The sequence below is a fragment of the Morone saxatilis genome, unplaced genomic scaffold (genome assembly GCF_004916995.1).
Source record: "Morone saxatilis isolate NCDOM2014 unplaced genomic scaffold, NCSU_SB_2.0 Contig21, whole genome shotgun sequence".
In the NCBI taxonomy this organism is placed as follows: Eukaryota; Metazoa; Chordata; class Actinopteri; family Moronidae; genus Morone; species Morone saxatilis.
In genome coordinates, this window is record NW_023339774.1 from 4,400,225 (window position 1) to 4,418,195 (window position 17,971).

General features: G+C 41.3%; 1 protein-coding gene across 1 annotated transcript in view; it reads left to right on the plus strand.

Annotated features, from left to right (window-relative positions):
- cacna1bb (calcium channel, voltage-dependent, N type, alpha 1B subunit, b) overlaps positions 1 to 17,971 on the plus strand; it is a 161,422-nt gene that overhangs the window by 2,897 nt on the left and 140,554 nt on the right. Inside the window, exons 2-4 of the mRNA XM_035668513.1 lie at positions 760 to 1,041; positions 3,052 to 3,163; positions 6,123 to 6,262. Of these exons, the coding sequence (XP_035524406.1) occupies positions 760 to 1,041; positions 3,052 to 3,163; positions 6,123 to 6,262 (534 nt within the window). The remainder of the gene's footprint in view (positions 1 to 759; positions 1,042 to 3,051; positions 3,164 to 6,122; positions 6,263 to 17,971) is intronic.

The window sequence follows — 17,971 nt, forward strand, 5'->3', positions numbered from 1 at the left end:
TGATGCTAAAATAAAGATTGATTAACGCTCATGCTTTGACCCGCAGGGATTTTCTGAACTTCATTAGTTTTATAGTCTCCTTATAAAACCAGCCAACGGACGGTGAGCGCGTCTGCACGCTCCAGTCACCGATAGGCCCATTTTGGTCACATGCGCTCTTCCTTATTCCACTGAGGACTTGCTTTATAGCCTTCAGCCCCCATACAGAGAGCGATCAAACAGAAATCACAGGACAACTGCTCGTGTTGGATTGGCTTGTCTTATTATTGCTCTCAGCTGGGGGGGAAAGAGAAGAATTTCAGTGTTTTCTGGCGCTCCTAATTATTTTGACAGTCACCCTGAACGTTTCAACTGGTGTTTGGATGCTGACACGATGCTGTCAGGATTTTGGACAGAGACTGGGTGATCTGCTTTTATTTCAGCGTGATTATTTTTTCCCCACTCAGAGCCCGGCTGCTATGGATGCAACAGCCTCCGCGAAGTGACTCATTTTTTTTTTTTTTTTTTTACAGCTGAAGTGCGTTATCGCTTTAAACTTTTAAGGTTTTAAATTCCACTGAAGATGAATGAATTGAAAGGATCAAGAGAACATGGTTTTCAATGAGGCCACCTTCTTTTGCTTTTCCCCAAACGCAGCGCCTTCTGTACACTCTAACGCTAAGCTGTGGTTTGGATGAAGTGTGTTTGTTGTGATGCGTCTCCCCTCCATTTCCACTGACACCAGTTTGGATTTTCCCTTTTGGATCTGTGCGTTTCCAGAATGGCTCGCTTCGCAGAAGATCTACCCACCCGCTATGGAGGAGGCGCAGGCGGCGGAGGGAGAGGTGGACCGGGCGCCGGGAGAGGGGGAGCCCGGGGTGGTGGCGCTCCGGGTGGCCAGAGGGTGTACAAGCAGTCGATGGCCCAGAGAGCCCGGACCATGGCCCTGTACAACCCCATACCCGTCCGGCAGAGCTGCCTAACGGTCAACCGCTCCCTCTTCATCTTCCGCCCCGGAGGACAAACCTCATCAGGAAGGTATTATGCAAAGCGAATAACAGACGGTGGCCATGATCCTCCCTGACCGGTAGCACGCGCCACACAGCAGGTGCATGTGTAGCCTGTAAAGCCTGTCCTTTAGGTGCTGATAGTGGTTCATGTTGGTGAAAACCGGCCCTTGCCTTTTTGACAGACCGGTTTCTTTCGACCACAGCGTCCCGTCAGTCAGTGCTCCCCGCCCGCCCCCCGCCCGCGCAACGCCGGCTGCACCTGTCGCTCCGCTTCTTATCTCTGTTCAACATGACACAAAGACGTTTCTCAATAGGTTGCTGGCTGTGAAAAGACTTCACATCCGCCTATTGTGTTGCCTTTTCTGTCCCCAGCTCAATGTAGAGCCTCCACGTCGACTGATAAGTTCTTTTGTCAAAATGTCAGCTGTGAACTGTGTACCCGGCACGCACGCAATCTCAGCGTTAGTTAATGATGGTCAAACATCGTTATTGATCGACGTCAATAAGTCAATAAAAAAAGCTGCGTGCGTAAAAAGGGCAGCGCTCCGTCGGCGATGTGGCTGCTTCCACCGGCTGCGCTCCTCGCCCCGCGCTCTCCAGCCGTGTCGTTCTTAAGGAAAAAGCGCAGTTTATTGTGGTTGAAGGAGAGCTCAGGTTCAGGGCTGCTGCACCGCCTCGTTGTCTTAGTTAGGAGCTCTCTCCATGGTGCTGAAGTCGCCCACGCTCAGCGCTCCACGCCACTCTTTCAACGCTGCAAAAAATGCCCACTCCAACGAGTCGAGTCATGGTCACCCTCCAGATCTTCATATTTTCTCTGTTAAAATGAGAGAGAGGTTCTGCTGGGGCGGCATTATTCAGTGTGTTTCTGAGGCGTTTTCATGTCAAGATGGAAAAAGTGTCCGATTATTTTCACAATAGCCGCCCACGAGCACAGTGACATTTAAAAGAAAAGTCTTGACATCTGTGATTTGTTCTGAAAACAAGTTAAATAATCTTCAGTCTTGTGCATATTTTGTTGAAATCAAAATTGAGACTCAGTTGTAGATTAAAATAGACAATTCTTCTGCTCATACAGATGTTCTCAAAAATCCAATTAGGGCAGTTGCAACAGTATGTTTGGCAATGAAATGCCAAAGGCTTGAAAGCTATTCAAACAATTGAAGTCTTGAAGCAGGTGATTTGGATTCAAAACAAGTCAAAGAATAGAATAAGTTGTAAGCATTCTTAATCCTTTTAATGAGAAAAACCAGATGAAAGAATGTCTTTTTGCAGTGAAAAGCCTAGGGCTGGAAAGCCAGAGCTTGTGTGACAAACACAAGCAGACAGCTGGATCTGCTCTGAGGATCACAGTGAGAACAACACTAACTGTAGTGGAATAATAATGATTATCAATGTATCCATTCCCTCTGTGAGCTGATACCACTTGATCTTCACACTCCACAGGACCGAAAAAACCCCCACAGACAACTGAAACTCACAGATAAAATAGTAAAAGTAGCCACTGAACTGATTTCCTTTTAAAATTCACTGTCAGGAAAACAGCATTCTGGTTGCATAATCGGGATAGTGTCTTATGGGTAATAATTCTACATCTCGGCTTTAATGGTCATAAGCTTCCTATTCCCTTGCATTGCATGGGCACTCAATAGGCCCTGACCTGCGGGCAATGACCCACTGAAAATGGATTGCAGAATGAGCCAACCATTGAAAATGGTTGGAAATGGTCAACCATCTGGAAGCATCACAAGCACATGTATAGGATGCTTTCTTTCTAGAAAGCCCTCAACCAGAGCTTGATGGAAGGTTTATGTTTTAGTGGAAAGAACATGTCCAAATGTAACTTTAATGGCATTTTTCATACAGGGTAATACAGGAGATTTAGCTTTTCTATACAATTTAATGGTGTCTGCTAACTGTTTTATTAGACTAAATTGGGTTACCATGCTTGAGTTGTTACTTGTACTGCTGGTATAACTTTCTCTTTAAACATAAGAAAATATGATTTATGATTCTGCTGTGAAATGAAATGAATGCAACTTCACTGTGAAATATTCCTTAACCCTCACACTCCATTTGAGTACATGATCCTGGCTACAATTATTGCCAACTGCATCGTCTTGGCCCTGGAGCAGCATCTACCTGCCAGCGACAAGACCCCCATGTCAGAACGCCTGGTAAGTGCTTCATCGTGTCTGTCTTTGAGGTTTCTTCCTTTACACAAACAACCTTTCAACAAATCAAAGGTACCACCCACTTTTACTTTCTCAACCCTTGTCAGTAGCGCCAGATGCCCAGAGTTACATGGTATTGCCCTGCAACAGCTTAATTGCAGCAGCGCCTTTCACTCATCAGGCTGTGGGACACCCTGTGTGTTTGTCCCTGTTTCTTCCCCTTCAGCTCTTATCTTGTAAGTCAGCAGAGCCTCTCGGTGAGCTAGCTTTGATCCCTTTGCTCCCTGTTCCCACAGCTGCTCACATATGCACTCAGTTTAAATCAACATTTGAACTGTGACAGTCACGTTGCACAGCTAACCAGTCTCAGAGAGAAGCCAGAGAGACTGCCGCACGGGGAGGTCAAGTGGCATATCCCGCCCCGTGTACCAGGGAGAAGCACAAAACAAAACTGAGTAGCACGTAGCTTCATGGTTCAGCACTTTGCTGTTCGTGTTCTAGAAGGTGTTGTAGCTCAGGGGAGTTTGTCCAAAAATAGAGAGCCAGAAAATATTACAAAGAGCAACAGCGTGATGTGAATAGGTCAATGAATTCCTTTCATATTCAACCACCTGCTCTTGCTTCGAATTATCTCAGATGCAAATTCAGCGGTGAAGATGTTGCATCTAGGAAAACAGAAATGTAGCATTCAGCACCTGAGAAAGTGATTAGAGTGGTTACACAAAGGAGAAAACAAGCATCCTCTCCCTGCCTCCTCCACCTCAAGGATGTAACACAACAAGAAGCCTTTTAATTAGAACAAGGGATCAGCTATTATTTATGAAGCTCTGTCAACAGAGTAGGAGGCGTGCTGTAAGTGGAGGCGATGATAGAAGCTATTCAGTAAGAGTATTTTAGATCCATTGTAAGTCTTTAGCGCCATGATCCTTGGGGATTTCCCCAGCCGGCTTCTGCAAGTGTATTTATAATTCAGGAGTATTTTAAATGTATGTATAATAGATGTTAACACGCTACTAGTACAGACATTAATCCAAGCAGCCCTCCAGCCCTGTCATTATAGAAGACATTCAGTTGTTTAGTCTGTGAATCTTCTGTATTTTTACCGCATACCAAAATGAATATACTGTATGTCACATTGAATGCCTGTCACTGTTGTTGAAATGTTGCATGCTCCATCCTACGACTTCTCTTATTGGCCAGGAACAGCTTATCTGCTTCTCAACAACAACAACAACAAACATTATTTTGCCACCACAGCCTTCACGCTTGATACAGTACCTCTTGTGCAACATATCTATTATTACTGGATGTTCACTGCAGTCAGCCTGCGCTATAGAAAAGGTCACATTTCTTATATATCTCAGGCCTGTCACACTGCTTTTACATGATTATTTATGTTTGAGGCTAGGTGAAGCTGGGGGTGGGGGGCACTGACTGTCAGGTTGTAGTATGCTGGGAGCGAGAGAGAAAAATCGAGGGGGGAGAGGTTAGCGTAGGCGTGAGATATCCTCTGCTCATGCCCTGCACATTGCCCCAGGCTCTTGCAGATATTAATGGAGGCAAATGAAAAAAGTGTCATGTCATAAGTGTCTGATCCAGTTGGCTTAGTCTAGGCTAGGCCCAGGGTTAACCTAGCCACATAGTGCAAATGATCAAACTGCAGCGCACTGTTGATTGACACTTTTAGGAACTAGTGCAGCATGTTCAAATCAATCACGTCCAGTCATGTGCATTGTGCATATGCCAAAGTGCCCTTTCAAAGAAGAATGTTTCTGTCCTGTTGGGATGATGCTGTGCTTTTGATTTGCTCTAATGTCACACTAGAGCAGCACTTGAGCAGAATGTTGATCCAAGTACCCCTTTGTCCTATCTATATGCCCTTCTGGTGGTCCCAACTGCTATCATTTTTGCCCCTATTTGTTTGCCCTGAGAGGTAGCTCCAAGTGCCTTGATTGTTCTCACAATAACACACCAGAAGGGCACTTGAACAAGCATCTCTCTGATTGGCCCAAGTGCTCCTCTGGTTGGCCCAGATCCCCCCTCTGGAAAAACACCTGTGTTTGTCCCAAGTGCCCTTTTGATTGGCTCTAGTGACCCCTAAGGGTCTCCCACTTTCGTGCTTTATTTTTTCACAAATGTCACACCAGAGCAGCTATTTAACAACCCAAGTTCCCGTTGGTTGGTCCAAATTTCAATCTAGTGCCCAGGAAGCCTTGCCCATGCCCATGCTCCAAGTCATATTGGCCTTATGTCATACAGGAGAGGTGCAAGTACCTTTGTAGTTCACCCAAATGCCCCACTGGTCAGGCCCAAGCATGCTTATCTTTTTGCCCAAAATGCCCTTCTACAGCTCTGCTTGGTCAATTGGCAATTTCTTTCACCCAGGTATTCCACTAGTTGGCCCAAATGTTTTTTTGGTTGGCTTGGGTACCCCATAGTCAGCCAGAGAGAGCCTCTCTTATATCAATGTCTCTGGTTTTGAAAATGGGGCACAAATTAAACATAAGCTCCTACCTAAAATATGTGTTCAGTAGAGTTACCCCTTTTTCATTCTGGGCCCTGCCCCTTTTAGAGTCTGTGCACACAGAATACAGTCCTAGTGGAATATTTTATTTTCCACATGTAATGGTTTACTATCAATTTAAGTTAATTTTCTGAATGCATTAAATGAGCAGGCACGAGACTCCATTGATTTACCAATGCCCTTAAGATAATGCTGTGTGTGTGAATATTTGTTTTCACAGTATTTACTCTCTTTTCATCCAGAGAAGAGGGCTCCACTTCCTGCACTTCTGTTAATACTGGTGCAAGAAGTGAAAGGAGCCATCTTTCTTTCTTTCTCTCCCTTTACTGACCCCCCTCTCTTTCACTTAACGCTTCATTAACCACTCTCTTACCTCTAACAAAAAGATCTTCCTCTGTCACTCTCATCCTCTCTCTGATTCTCTCTGTCTTTCTGTAGGACGACACAGAGCCCTACTTTATTGGAATATTCTGTTTCGAGGCTGCCATTAAGATCATCGCCCTGGGCTTCGCATTTCACAAATGCTCCTACCTCCGCAACGGCTGGAATGTAATGGACTTCGTGGTCGTCCTCACGGGGTGAGTCCCTCACCCGCTGGGTGTGTCAGCTGGAGATGGAAGTCATAAGCGAGAGAGTGGTTTCTTTTGTGTGTATCTGTGAGTGCCTTGAGAGAGAATGTAGTGGAATCACCTTCTACTAGTTAGAGCCTCTGCCTACAAGCATGTATAAGTTATTCAACAAGTAGCACAAGCCTGTAAAAGATGAGAAGAAATGTGTTGAATATTTGTTGCTTTGGCCTTTTAATTTCTGTTCTTGCTTTTGCTCGACTGTTCACATATTTTGTGCTGTTCAACTTTGCTCCCAACAGTTTGTGGAAAGTCCTTTCCTGTTTTGACATGACAGTTCCCCTACACAAAGCCAGGTCCATAAAGAAATGGTTTTCCCAGTGGGGTTGTACCAACAAAGACAAATCTAATCTTAAATCAGTTAAATCAGTGTTTAACAAAACTACGTTTAAATGAGTAAATCCTGATTTACAATTAAGCGGAGCTTTGTTGCACAATTCAGAAACCAATCTCTGTTTAGTGAAGTTTATTGATGTAAAAACTAATTTTAAATAGAGTTTAAGTAAACAGGTCCTCATCCAACCTCTAGAAACATCCAGTGGCATTAAGTCTCCACCAGGAGTTGGAGCGTTGGCGGTAAAATGGCATTTCTTTCGCAGCCATGTTTGACAGTTGGTCCAATCTTCCTGTTGAGCTCCATTACAGTTTCCTTGCTGAACTGGTATCTTGAGACAAATTCAGCAGCATTATAAAACTCAGTTGGGTTGAGTCTGCCCCTTAACTTTAGTTGAGGGACTTGGTTATTTTGTTCACTCCATCTCAAAAAGGCAGCCATTTTAAGAGTTAAACCTCCCCAAGTGTAAGTTTAACGTTAATACTGGATCACATTTTAAATTGGAGTTGGACTTTATGCAACAGCATGAAGTCAAATCTAGGTTATATGATAAATATATATATATGTATATATATATAATAAAACTAAACTGATGTTTAAAGGGAGGTTTAAATTTAATCTTTCTTAATTTTAGGATAGATTTAAAGTTTAACATAATTTAAAGTTAAATCATGATTTGATCTGGTTTAAAAAGGAGCCCTCATTGGTGCAACCCAGCCTAGGAATTTCAGAAAATCTTGTCTGACACCATATTACCCAGCCCTACTCAAAGGACTTAACAGCTCAACGCCTGCATGAAAAATGGAAAATACAATACATGCATGTTTCTATTTTGATATATGTGCTTCAGAAATAAGTACATGACGACAGTTATTAGCTAAGTGGACCACAGAGGTTTGTGACAGATGCTGAAAGAGTTGAAGGTTGTTTTTTGGGGACTTGGACAAGAGTGGCTGCCTGGCAGGGAAGCTGTCAGATTCTGGGGCTTTGGAGACATGTAATGGCCTGTGTTTCTTATTATCAGAAAGGAGTCAATAACAGGGCAATGGTGAGGTCAATAGTTCTGAGTATTTACTGCTGGGATTTCAAGTTAGGCAGCACTGAAGCTTTGTCTGGTAGGCGGTATGATGCTCCTTCTCTGCTTTTTATGAGAAGGCTGTCAGCATAAAGTTGGAAGTGGAAAAATAATTATGTCTTTAAGCTGGTGCTTGTTTTGCTCTTGTTGAATGCAAGATATTATTTCAAGTGCAACTTTCACGTATTTCATTTGTTGTTGAACTTTCAGTTCCTCCACTTAATGGTAACCTCCTGTATCAATTTTTTCCCAATTTCCTTATTTTCTCAAAGAGACAGGAATCATTAACCGACACATTTATTGTGGTTAGAGATTATCAGACAATTGTGAAATGTTGATCTGCTTATCTTTGTGCCTGAAGTGCTTGTTTAACAAGGTGCTGATGGGACAACTGATTTGCTTAGTAGATTCTCATGTTATTGTGTAGATTGGTCCCCTTGCTCCTTATAGTCTGTTCACACCTCTGAATGCAGGATAAAAGTACTGCGAGGGGCTTCCACAAGAGGCACCACTTCATAAAGTTCCTCACAGAAGCTTGCAAAGCTCTATCAGTGCAGATCATGTTGATCAGCTCACTACTAACTCCCACTGCTGGCTGAAGCATTTGATTTTTACTTAGATGAAAGCAGCAGTACAACGATGTAAAAGTAGCTTATTAATCCACTTTCCCATAGTTACTCTTCGATGCCTATAAAAGAAGAGTCATACCATTTTAGCAATGCACCTGTTTCTTTCCAGTTCATTCTTCTTTTGGATTGTTAAATCTATGAGCAGAGAGACATTATCCTGCCTTTGTGCTGTATGAGGTCCAGATTCGGGTTGTGCTGTAATGGCTATTTCAGAAAGTCAATAAACAAATTACTGAAGGTGCCTATTGAATGAGGAACAGAACAAAGATTGCAGAGAGGCAGTGACCATGAGTGTTTGAGGTCTGATGGGAAAAACAGGCGAATCAAAATGAGAAGGAAGAGAGTAGCTATGGATAAATGACCTAATTTTCTTTGAATTCCTTCGTAAATGAACATTAGAATTCGAAACTACACTTCATGCATTTCAAGCCAACACTTACACGAACATTTTTTCTTCTGTTCAAACCATAGCCAGCACATTACCAGTTAAGAGATGTCTTTTCTTTTACGTGCCACGTAAGTGGGAAGATTGTGTTTGGAGCTGTGATTGGATTTAATGCTCCCCTGCAATACCTACACAGTGGAAGAATTCATGTGTGCTGGAAGATGAAAGGAGGCGTTCTTTGAATGTAATGCTGAGATCACTCAGAGGCACGTTGCTTGGAGAAGAACACTTGAATTCCATTATGTTCATATAGAAAGACACCAGTGCTTAGCATTTTGCTTTGCATTCTGGTTGTTTTATATTATTATTTAAAATAAGATTATCTGAGCAGATAATGAGCTTAAAGGAATATGTCAATATTTTAGTGTTTACAGTGTGTCATGTATCTAAAATCCAAGCATTTTGTTCCAGAGTTTTTCCTCTCTTCAGAAACTAAAGCTAGAGAAATAGCTCTTCAGTTTTGGCTACCCATTGCTGACACAGCTGGATACAAATGAACCATTATGTTGTGTATATGTGTGTCTCCGTTTGGTTGCCAAGCAACCACAGTAGATAATGTGTCTCGGCGTGATCAGGGGTTTCTGTGTGTGTGACGCTCTGTTTGCTTTGTGCTCAACATGCTCCCGTGGGATCTGGGATGGGCGGGGGGGTCGAGGTGGAGGTGAGGGTGTCCGGACCGAGCCCACATCAATTCGAAATCAATCAGATCACCTCTGGATGCGGTTTGGTTCACTGGATCGCAGTACGAGCAAAATCTGATCCTTGGAGAAATTGTCCCGATGGCAAATGATAAAAGACAGAAAAGACATTTAACCATGTCCTCAGAGGTTCAGCCTCCCTAAGTGAAGTTAAGAGGATTAAACAGACTTTACTTCACACCTGGGTGTTAAAATCTGTTTCTACTTTGTCCTGTGTCATCCCCAGACGGAATGAGCAGCCTGCAGGCAAGAATTAGGGACTATAATTAGAGTTAAGCATGGAATAAATGATGAAATGATTACTTATTTTCAGTAGAAAGAGACAAAAAAAATCGCTCAGCGAGAAACCCACAGACAAACGTTGGAGACTACTGCGGTTGGATGCAATCAATCAGTGCATGAATGATTGATTAAAAAAATTATTTAAAATGTGCTGGGTAATCAATCAGAAGTGACTGGTGAGGGTTTTTATCGATCGTACTGGTCAGAAATCTAATTTAGAAGATGTAATTGTGGCTCTGCTACGAGAAGGGAAATAAATAATTCTGCTTTGTTTGAAATTAAGACATATTTAGTTCTATTCTATTAATCATCTAATATTACATAAGTCAATAATGTATTTTATTTTATTTTCCAATTTGCTAAGAAGCTGCATTAGTTCTGCCTTTTGTACAATTCCAGTGCTAGTTCTTAGGATAATTATATTGATATAGCCACCCAATCCTAATGAAAGGATCTAAATGATAGTGTAGCTGGAGGCAGCGGCAGACCTTTAATCTGTCCTGATCAGGCATTAGGAGCCCCTAATAAGAGAATAAATCTGGCCGGGTTGCCAAAGGCCTAATCAATAGAACACTGAGTTGGCCAGCCCAGAAACATCGAGCCCTGATGAGGAGCACAGACACGGCCAATCACACGCTGAGCACGACAGCGTCCGTGACATGAAGAGAAAGGGTGAGAAGGCTGCTCTACTTAGAAAACCATTTTTCTTTTTTGGAGCATTTCTAACATTTGCCAGTATGAAGCATCATGCTCACAGAAACTGGGGAATCATGACTCAGTGGCTGGAAATAAGAATAAAAAAACAAATCCAAGAATAAAGGGATTAAATGACACTCACATTTGTTCTCATTTCAGAGGCCAAACTCAATAAGAGAAACTGGGAGAATCAGTTGAGGTAAAATCATTTTTAAAGCCATGGAGTGTAGAAAAGTGGTTTCTTACATTTTGAAATGTAGCCAAGAAAATGATGTATAATACTTTATGTCATGACCATGAAGAGAAATCAGTTCTAAAAGACAGTTTTTAATATCTTCTGTGGCTCTGGAGGAGGAAGGAAATACTCATGTGACATCACCTGGGTATCACAAACAGAAAGCAGTCTGAGAGTGTGGAGTTGGAAAAAGATGTTTTTCTAACTAGAGGCAAGGTCTAATACCAACACAGGCCATTAGCCTCCAGCAAGTTGCAATATAGCAGCCTTATGAAGGCAGTACAGCAGTGTTTTTAAATCTAGTTAAAGATACAGTGTGTAACATTTAGCAGGATCTATTGGCAGAAATGGGATATAATATTCATAGGTAGGTTTTCGTTAGTGAGTAGTTTATAAGTACCTGAATATATTAATTGTTTTTGTTACCTGAGAATGATGCTTTTTTTATCTACAGATACCGCGGGTCTCCTTCTGTGCAGTCCGCCATGTTGAACCGCCATATTTCTACAGCAGCCCAGAAGGCACAAACCAAACACTGACTTAAGATAGATTTTACACATTTAGTAGCCTCCGTAGTTTCTCATTTGTCCTCGGAAAGGGAGGTTGAAGCAAGGGAGTTACAATCGGCAATTACAAATCTAGATGCCACTGAATCCTACACACTGAAAGTACATGTGCTAATGTTACTTAAAGGTTAGCTAGCTAGTTTTGTTTTTATGCTGCCTAGCTCCTTACCTTTGCCACGTTCAGCTTCGCCTAACATACCTGGTGAATTCACACTTTTTTTTGCCATCGCCTCTTATTTCATTTTCTTGTTCTCTTTGCACCCTGTTTTTTCTTTATTGATCCACTGATTTTTGCTGAGAAATTTTGACATAGCTTTGCTCTACATTAATAGCATGTGTGACTGGCAAAGTGTTTTGACTGAACCAATATATTTATTTATCGTGTAAATACATACACAGTAATATAAGTCAGTAAGTAAATTGATGTACAGTGTCAACCATAGACCTTTGCCTGGACCACCCCTGGGCTTCGGTTCGGGGTTATATGCACCCTTTTTGCACACTTTACAGTGTGCGAGAGCTATTTGAAATTGTGACATGGACGTTCAATACTAAAACGCCGTACAACTCTTTTAATAGACATATTCTCATGAAACATTGTATTAATTGGTTGTTTCTAGGCTTCTCACATGTGTAGGAATAACAACTTGTATTTATTTGCTTTAATTGTTCAATAATTAAACAGGGACAGTGCCGATAAACACTGTTACATAAGAAAAACGTTGCTGCAGATGTAATTTATATAAGATGTCCAAATTTATGTGCCCTGTTAGGCTTTTCAATTTAGGGTAAAACCACTAATCAGATGTGGATAAAGCAGATTCAGGGTCAAAACAGAACACAGACACATGGTGTACATATGTATATGCATATGTCTGCATGCTTATCAACAGTTTTTTTTACTGTTTATGCTTTGACATATAGATGGGATGTGTAACTATGGATCCAAAAGTCATTCAGTATTCACATTTTTAATTCAGATGGTACACTCGATATTTGTGAGATTTCTACTGAAAAATACGACAAAAAGTTTGCATTGTGAATTATTAGTGTCTGGTTGTGTCTCCTTTGCTATTACCCTCTGTAATCAATTCAGAGATTCCTCCTGGGGCAGCTTATGCACTTAAATATAGCTCTTACAAATGAGTACACGTAGATACTCAGTCATTCAGATGGGATATCGAGAAGAAGTCAAAAGCAAACTGCATTAACATTGAGCTCAGTACGACAATGTGTTAAATTTGGGAATATATTGCTAGTAATTTATACCGTATGTTTTTGTTGTTAATGTGCGTCAGTAACATGTGGATGATTCAGTGGTTGGCCTTTGATAGCCAGTCGTTGCTGTTATTGACCAAAGCCTCAAACGGCCTTTTACTGCCCGTGCAAACTCTATGGCAACCGCAATATAAGGCTCCTATGCTGAAGTCACTGAGAACAATAATCCCACTGTCATCTCCAGGGAAACAGAGGCCAGGGCAGTTGTTTTTATTTATTTATCTTTATATTTGATTTACCAGTCTCGGGCCGTAAGTGGTCGGGGCTAGAATCTGCGCTTGTGTCGACTTCAAAGTTGTGATTTCCTTTCATGTGCCTCTCAGGCGACGGGGCTAACACAATAGGAGGCTTCAAAGTATAGTTGCAGAGACTACAGAGGGGTCCGGTCACTTTAGCTTATGCTCTCACCCGGCAGCATGAATAAATGTTGGCCTTTGAACGACTGCCAGAATGCGACTGTCTGATCACATAGGTCTGACAGTCGTAGCCTTGCTGAAGTTACAGGGGTGCTTGATATTGGCTGGTTTTGTGTCTTTGTGAATGTGTGGTTCTATATGTGGGCTGTACTTTACTGCACCTGAGGCCTGAGGTCAAACATTTGATCACATTTGACTTCAGTATGTGAATTCACACCAAATCTGTTTCTGTATTTTTTTTTAGCAATGCTAGCACCATGCATGGTTCCTGTGGATGACAATGTATATCAGTCGATGGTCTGTTGGTCCACCATCGTGGTCCAGACTGAAATACCTCAGCAGCTATTGGATAGATTGGCAAAGAATTTTGTACAGACATTCATGGTCCCCAGATTGTGAACCCTAATGACTCAGGTGAATACCTGACTTTTAATCCAGATGGTTGTTTTCTCAGGGGGGTTTTAGTTTGATCACTTTCACTGATGTTATTGATCCTTTTCTCAATATCTGCTCTACTGACAGATGTGGTCAGTGACCTGACAGCTGTGAGGTTGTTCTTGGTACAGGCTGTTCTGCTCGATGTCTTCAGCGAGTGAACACTGTGTGCTCTGTGAGGCCGGCTGAGTGCTGCTGATGCTGATGCCATGTTGTTCACATCATAGCAGACTGATACCAGCTCCGCTCTGTCTGTCTGCAGCCACACACAAGCTCTGAGCAGCGGGTGGGAACCCTGTCAGCTCCTTCCCTTCCTGCTCACGCTCCCACAGGGATGTGGTCAGGAATACAAAACTGAAGTAGAGCATTATTGATTAAAATGTTATCATTTATTGTTTTATTCCAGCAATCATCGATTATATGAAATGTCATTCCATTTCGGAAATAGAATATAAAATTCATAGGTGTGTTTTCATCAGTGTATAATTTTTTTAATTTTTCAGTTTTTGTTAACTTGAAATGAGCCATTTTTATCTACAGACTCTGTAGCTCACTTTCCATGCAGTCTGCCATGTTAAACCACCATGTTTCTACAGTAGCCCAGAAGGGACAAACCAAAAACTGTCTCTAGATAGCGTTTTTTGCACGTTCCGTGGGCCACCTTAGTTTCTTCTTCGGGGTGAAACTGTAGTAATTTGCAACTACACTTTATATGCCACTAAATCCTACACACTGGACCTTTAAAGAGTTGTTATTTCTGTCTAAATTGACTTACAACAACTTATTCACATAGCTGTATCCATCTCGTTTACATTTATCAACATATTGCCATTTTCTGGCTTTCGCACAAAGATATGACGTCTTTGCTCCTAATCCCACCCACAGAGCTCCAATTGGCTCAGCTGTCTTTCCAACTGGGTAAACATTTGTCAGTGAACACAACACCAGACCTATTTTGTTAGTTTATTAGTTGCCAATTATATTGCGTTTGTTTGATTAATCAGGTTAGAAATGAAAAAGAAACAAAAAAAACATTATTGTCAATTTTCTTTTACTTTTAATTATTTTATTAATAACTATTTTCACTTTATTACTCTACTTACATACAGTAGAGAAATGAAAGGAACATATGTGAGACAAAGATCCCAAATGACATGCAACAAAGGACCATGGCCAGGACAGTGGACTTGTGATTCATGGCACCTTAACCCAGAGGCCACCGGGGTGCCGAGGCTTATTGTCAATTCTCGCCGATATTTTGACGTGGATGTGACATTTGTAACATTAGCATTAACATGACAACTGACTTGACAAATTGACTTGACAAACTGACTAATCACAGCTCACGCCAACCAGCAGGCAAGCCCCAGTTGATGAATATTTATGAGAACAGAAATACAGTAAGCCAAGGTGACTCAATATTACACTGTGGATGTAACAAATCCAGCTTGCATCTGTCCCTTTGCCATCATGCCTATTTATGTCTGTTGATTAAAATGGCTGCTAGCTAGATGACTGCACATGCGGTGGCTAAAACGATTATCGTGCTGACATACATTTGGCAGGTTCTTGGTGAGACGGGTTTGCATCATATACACAAGCTGTGACACATAGCCCCTGGTAGGAACGCATTGCTCATAATATAGAAGCTTTCGAAGAACAACGTGACTTCATTTGTCTGAGAGGGAAGTTGGCAAGCACACAGAGACAGTATAGCACACATTATTCACAGGTTTGTTGGACTAATTTATGTGCACGCACACATGTTACTGTAATACACACAAGCACTCATACGTGTCTAGACACAATGAAAACCCACACACACACAAAAACGTGAGTAATTGCTCCCTCACTCTTTCTCTTACACACATACACTCGAACACATGCACTAATACACACAACTTTGTGTCTCTGTTGGCTTGGCTGCTAAGAGTCCAGTCAAGCATGGCTGAAAGTGATGCTTGTCATTTCCTGTAGGCAGAGGAAGTGCACTACACCACAGCTGATGTGGCAGACTGGCAGGTTTCCCTCTTCACACATGATTCAGTCTACAGCTAATTACCAACAATGTGTTGTTTCCTGGCAAACATCAGTAATTTTACAGGTAGTCCGACTGCATTCTAGGAAGGAGAAAGTGGCATTCATGTGTTTTTTATATTACGGGGACAGACGAATGGAAAGGAGATATACATACCTTGAGCTAAAAATAATGATTGGTTTCACTATGGAAATGATAATGTATAAAATGTCAAAATGGGGAAAAGTGCCCATAAATTCCCAGTGCCAATGTCACCAATGCATCCTGATAGCTCTTGTGGTAGAGCTGGTGCCCCATGTACCAAGGCTGAGTCCTTGCTGCAGTGGCCCTAAGTCTAACTCAAACATCTAAACAAAACATCCAATAAAGATAATGCACTTTCTCCTTACTGTTTAGTACACCATGCTAGACGGCAGAGAAACCATTTTTAACAACTGACCACTGATCTGATTCCGATCTGACAGCTATCACTATCAATTAAAGGCATAAAGGTGTGCGTTCCCCAGTTTGCCTGCTTTGTTCAAAGTCCAAGGATATTCCATTTCTAATAATATAAAATAGATAAAAGTTGTAAATCCACAAATTTCACATCTTAGAGGCTTCAATCTGATGATCCAGTGTTTTTTAGCGATGTTAGTGGGTTAGGGATGGCAGTGTTGGTCTGTCTTTGATCATCACCACATTATCCAGACTGAAATATTTCAACAACTATTAGATGCATTGCTATTGAATTCTTGTCTACACCTTTATGTCTCCAGAGGATGAATTTATCATCTTTAACTAAGAAGATGAACTTGGCAAACATTGTGCAGTACCTGCTTAACATCAGCATGTTAGCATTGTCAGTGTGAGTCAATTTATCATTGAACTAAAAGCACAGCTGAGTACCTTCAGCCTCACAGAGCCGCTAGAGTAGCTGTAGACTGTTATGGCCCTATTTTGTGGTTGTGCAATGACAAGCATGAGCAGTTCTCAGAGCATTCTCTTCTGTATAGTATGTTGGTGCCCAGCACAGAGCACATGGTGCACAGGTGGAGGGTTGGAAAGGTTCATTTAAATTAGGCAGCACAAAGCGAGTTGTTGGTACCTTGGTGGAAATTATCTGCTTTTACTGCAACATCAATCTGCAGCCAATCAGATGAATTTTGTCAACAAGACCAAAAATGACATAATTCTTGAAACATGAATACACTAATTGTATTAAACACACCCCAGCCAGTGCACGTGTTAAAATCTGCATCAAAAAATAACGTTTAAGTTTGGGGAAAGCAGGATCGTTGGTAAATCATTCTCCATTTATCTATAAATCAAATAAGAATTATTCTTGCTACATTTGTGACCTACAGCTGCTTGGTATTGTATGAAAAGCTTCTCCTTCAGTTCATTAATACGTCTATAGCCTCTGATTTGAGATGAAAGAGCATAGTGCCATTACGCACAACTGTCCACTGTGTTTACCTTGATTAAATCGTGTGTACATGACACCATAACCACACAGACCTCCACACACCAGACTGTCAGTTATAACTCGCTGCTGTTTATTCAGGAGTCGTCGCATGGAGCTTATTATTCCTGTGCTTTATGTCCTTTCCAACTTCTTTTCAGAAAGATTTCTTCAGTTCCTATTTTATTCCTGAAATGTATTACATAGCAAATGCTGCTGTATCACATTTAAAGATGTGATGTGACAATTTACACACATTTACAATGTGAAATACAATAGAGTTATGACTGAAATAACGTCAAATTGATGCAATCGTATTAACTTCACCGAACTCTTTTTTAACTATGTAATTAGCTGTCACAAAAACCTTTTGCCTCTGGCTGCAGACTGGCGGTGCTGTGTGTTCGCATCGTGTCGCTCTGCACCATCCAGACAACAATCGGATTATTTGGAGACACCGATTCTTCATTTGTTGAGCTTATGTCATCATGCGTCACTGTGATTGGCTCAGCTGTTTCAAAGTAATGGAATCAGTGACGTGACTGGCTGAGAGTGTATTTATTAATCAACACGCCCTCGAATCTGTAATCCACTTCATGCAGCCCTTTTGTACTTGGCACTGCTGCACATACATGAACCAAAATAGCAGGTGGGTTTGGAGACGGCTACACAGTCCGTGTGCCCAAGACTGCTTTGCACTTGTCATTGCGCAAAGTAAGAGTAGGGGTCCTATTATTTCTTTATTAATAACATACTGTAAACAACAATAACAACTAATTTTGAAAACTATTTTCTGTCAATTTATAAATTGCCCAATTGTTTCAGCACTGCATGCATCCCAATGAATAGTGTCTTAAAATCTGAATTTATATATATATTATATTTAGTACACCATGACACACTTTATCATGCACGGTTTCTCTGATAGTTCTTTCTTCAATGTTCTAATTTGTTTTGTATTCATATTTTTTTAAGGTTTTTAAAGCTCTTAAAGGTTTATAACATTTAGGAGGATCTATTGGCAGAAATGATTTATAATATTCATTTTGTTTTCATTAGTGTATAATCACCTGAAAATAAGAATGGTTGT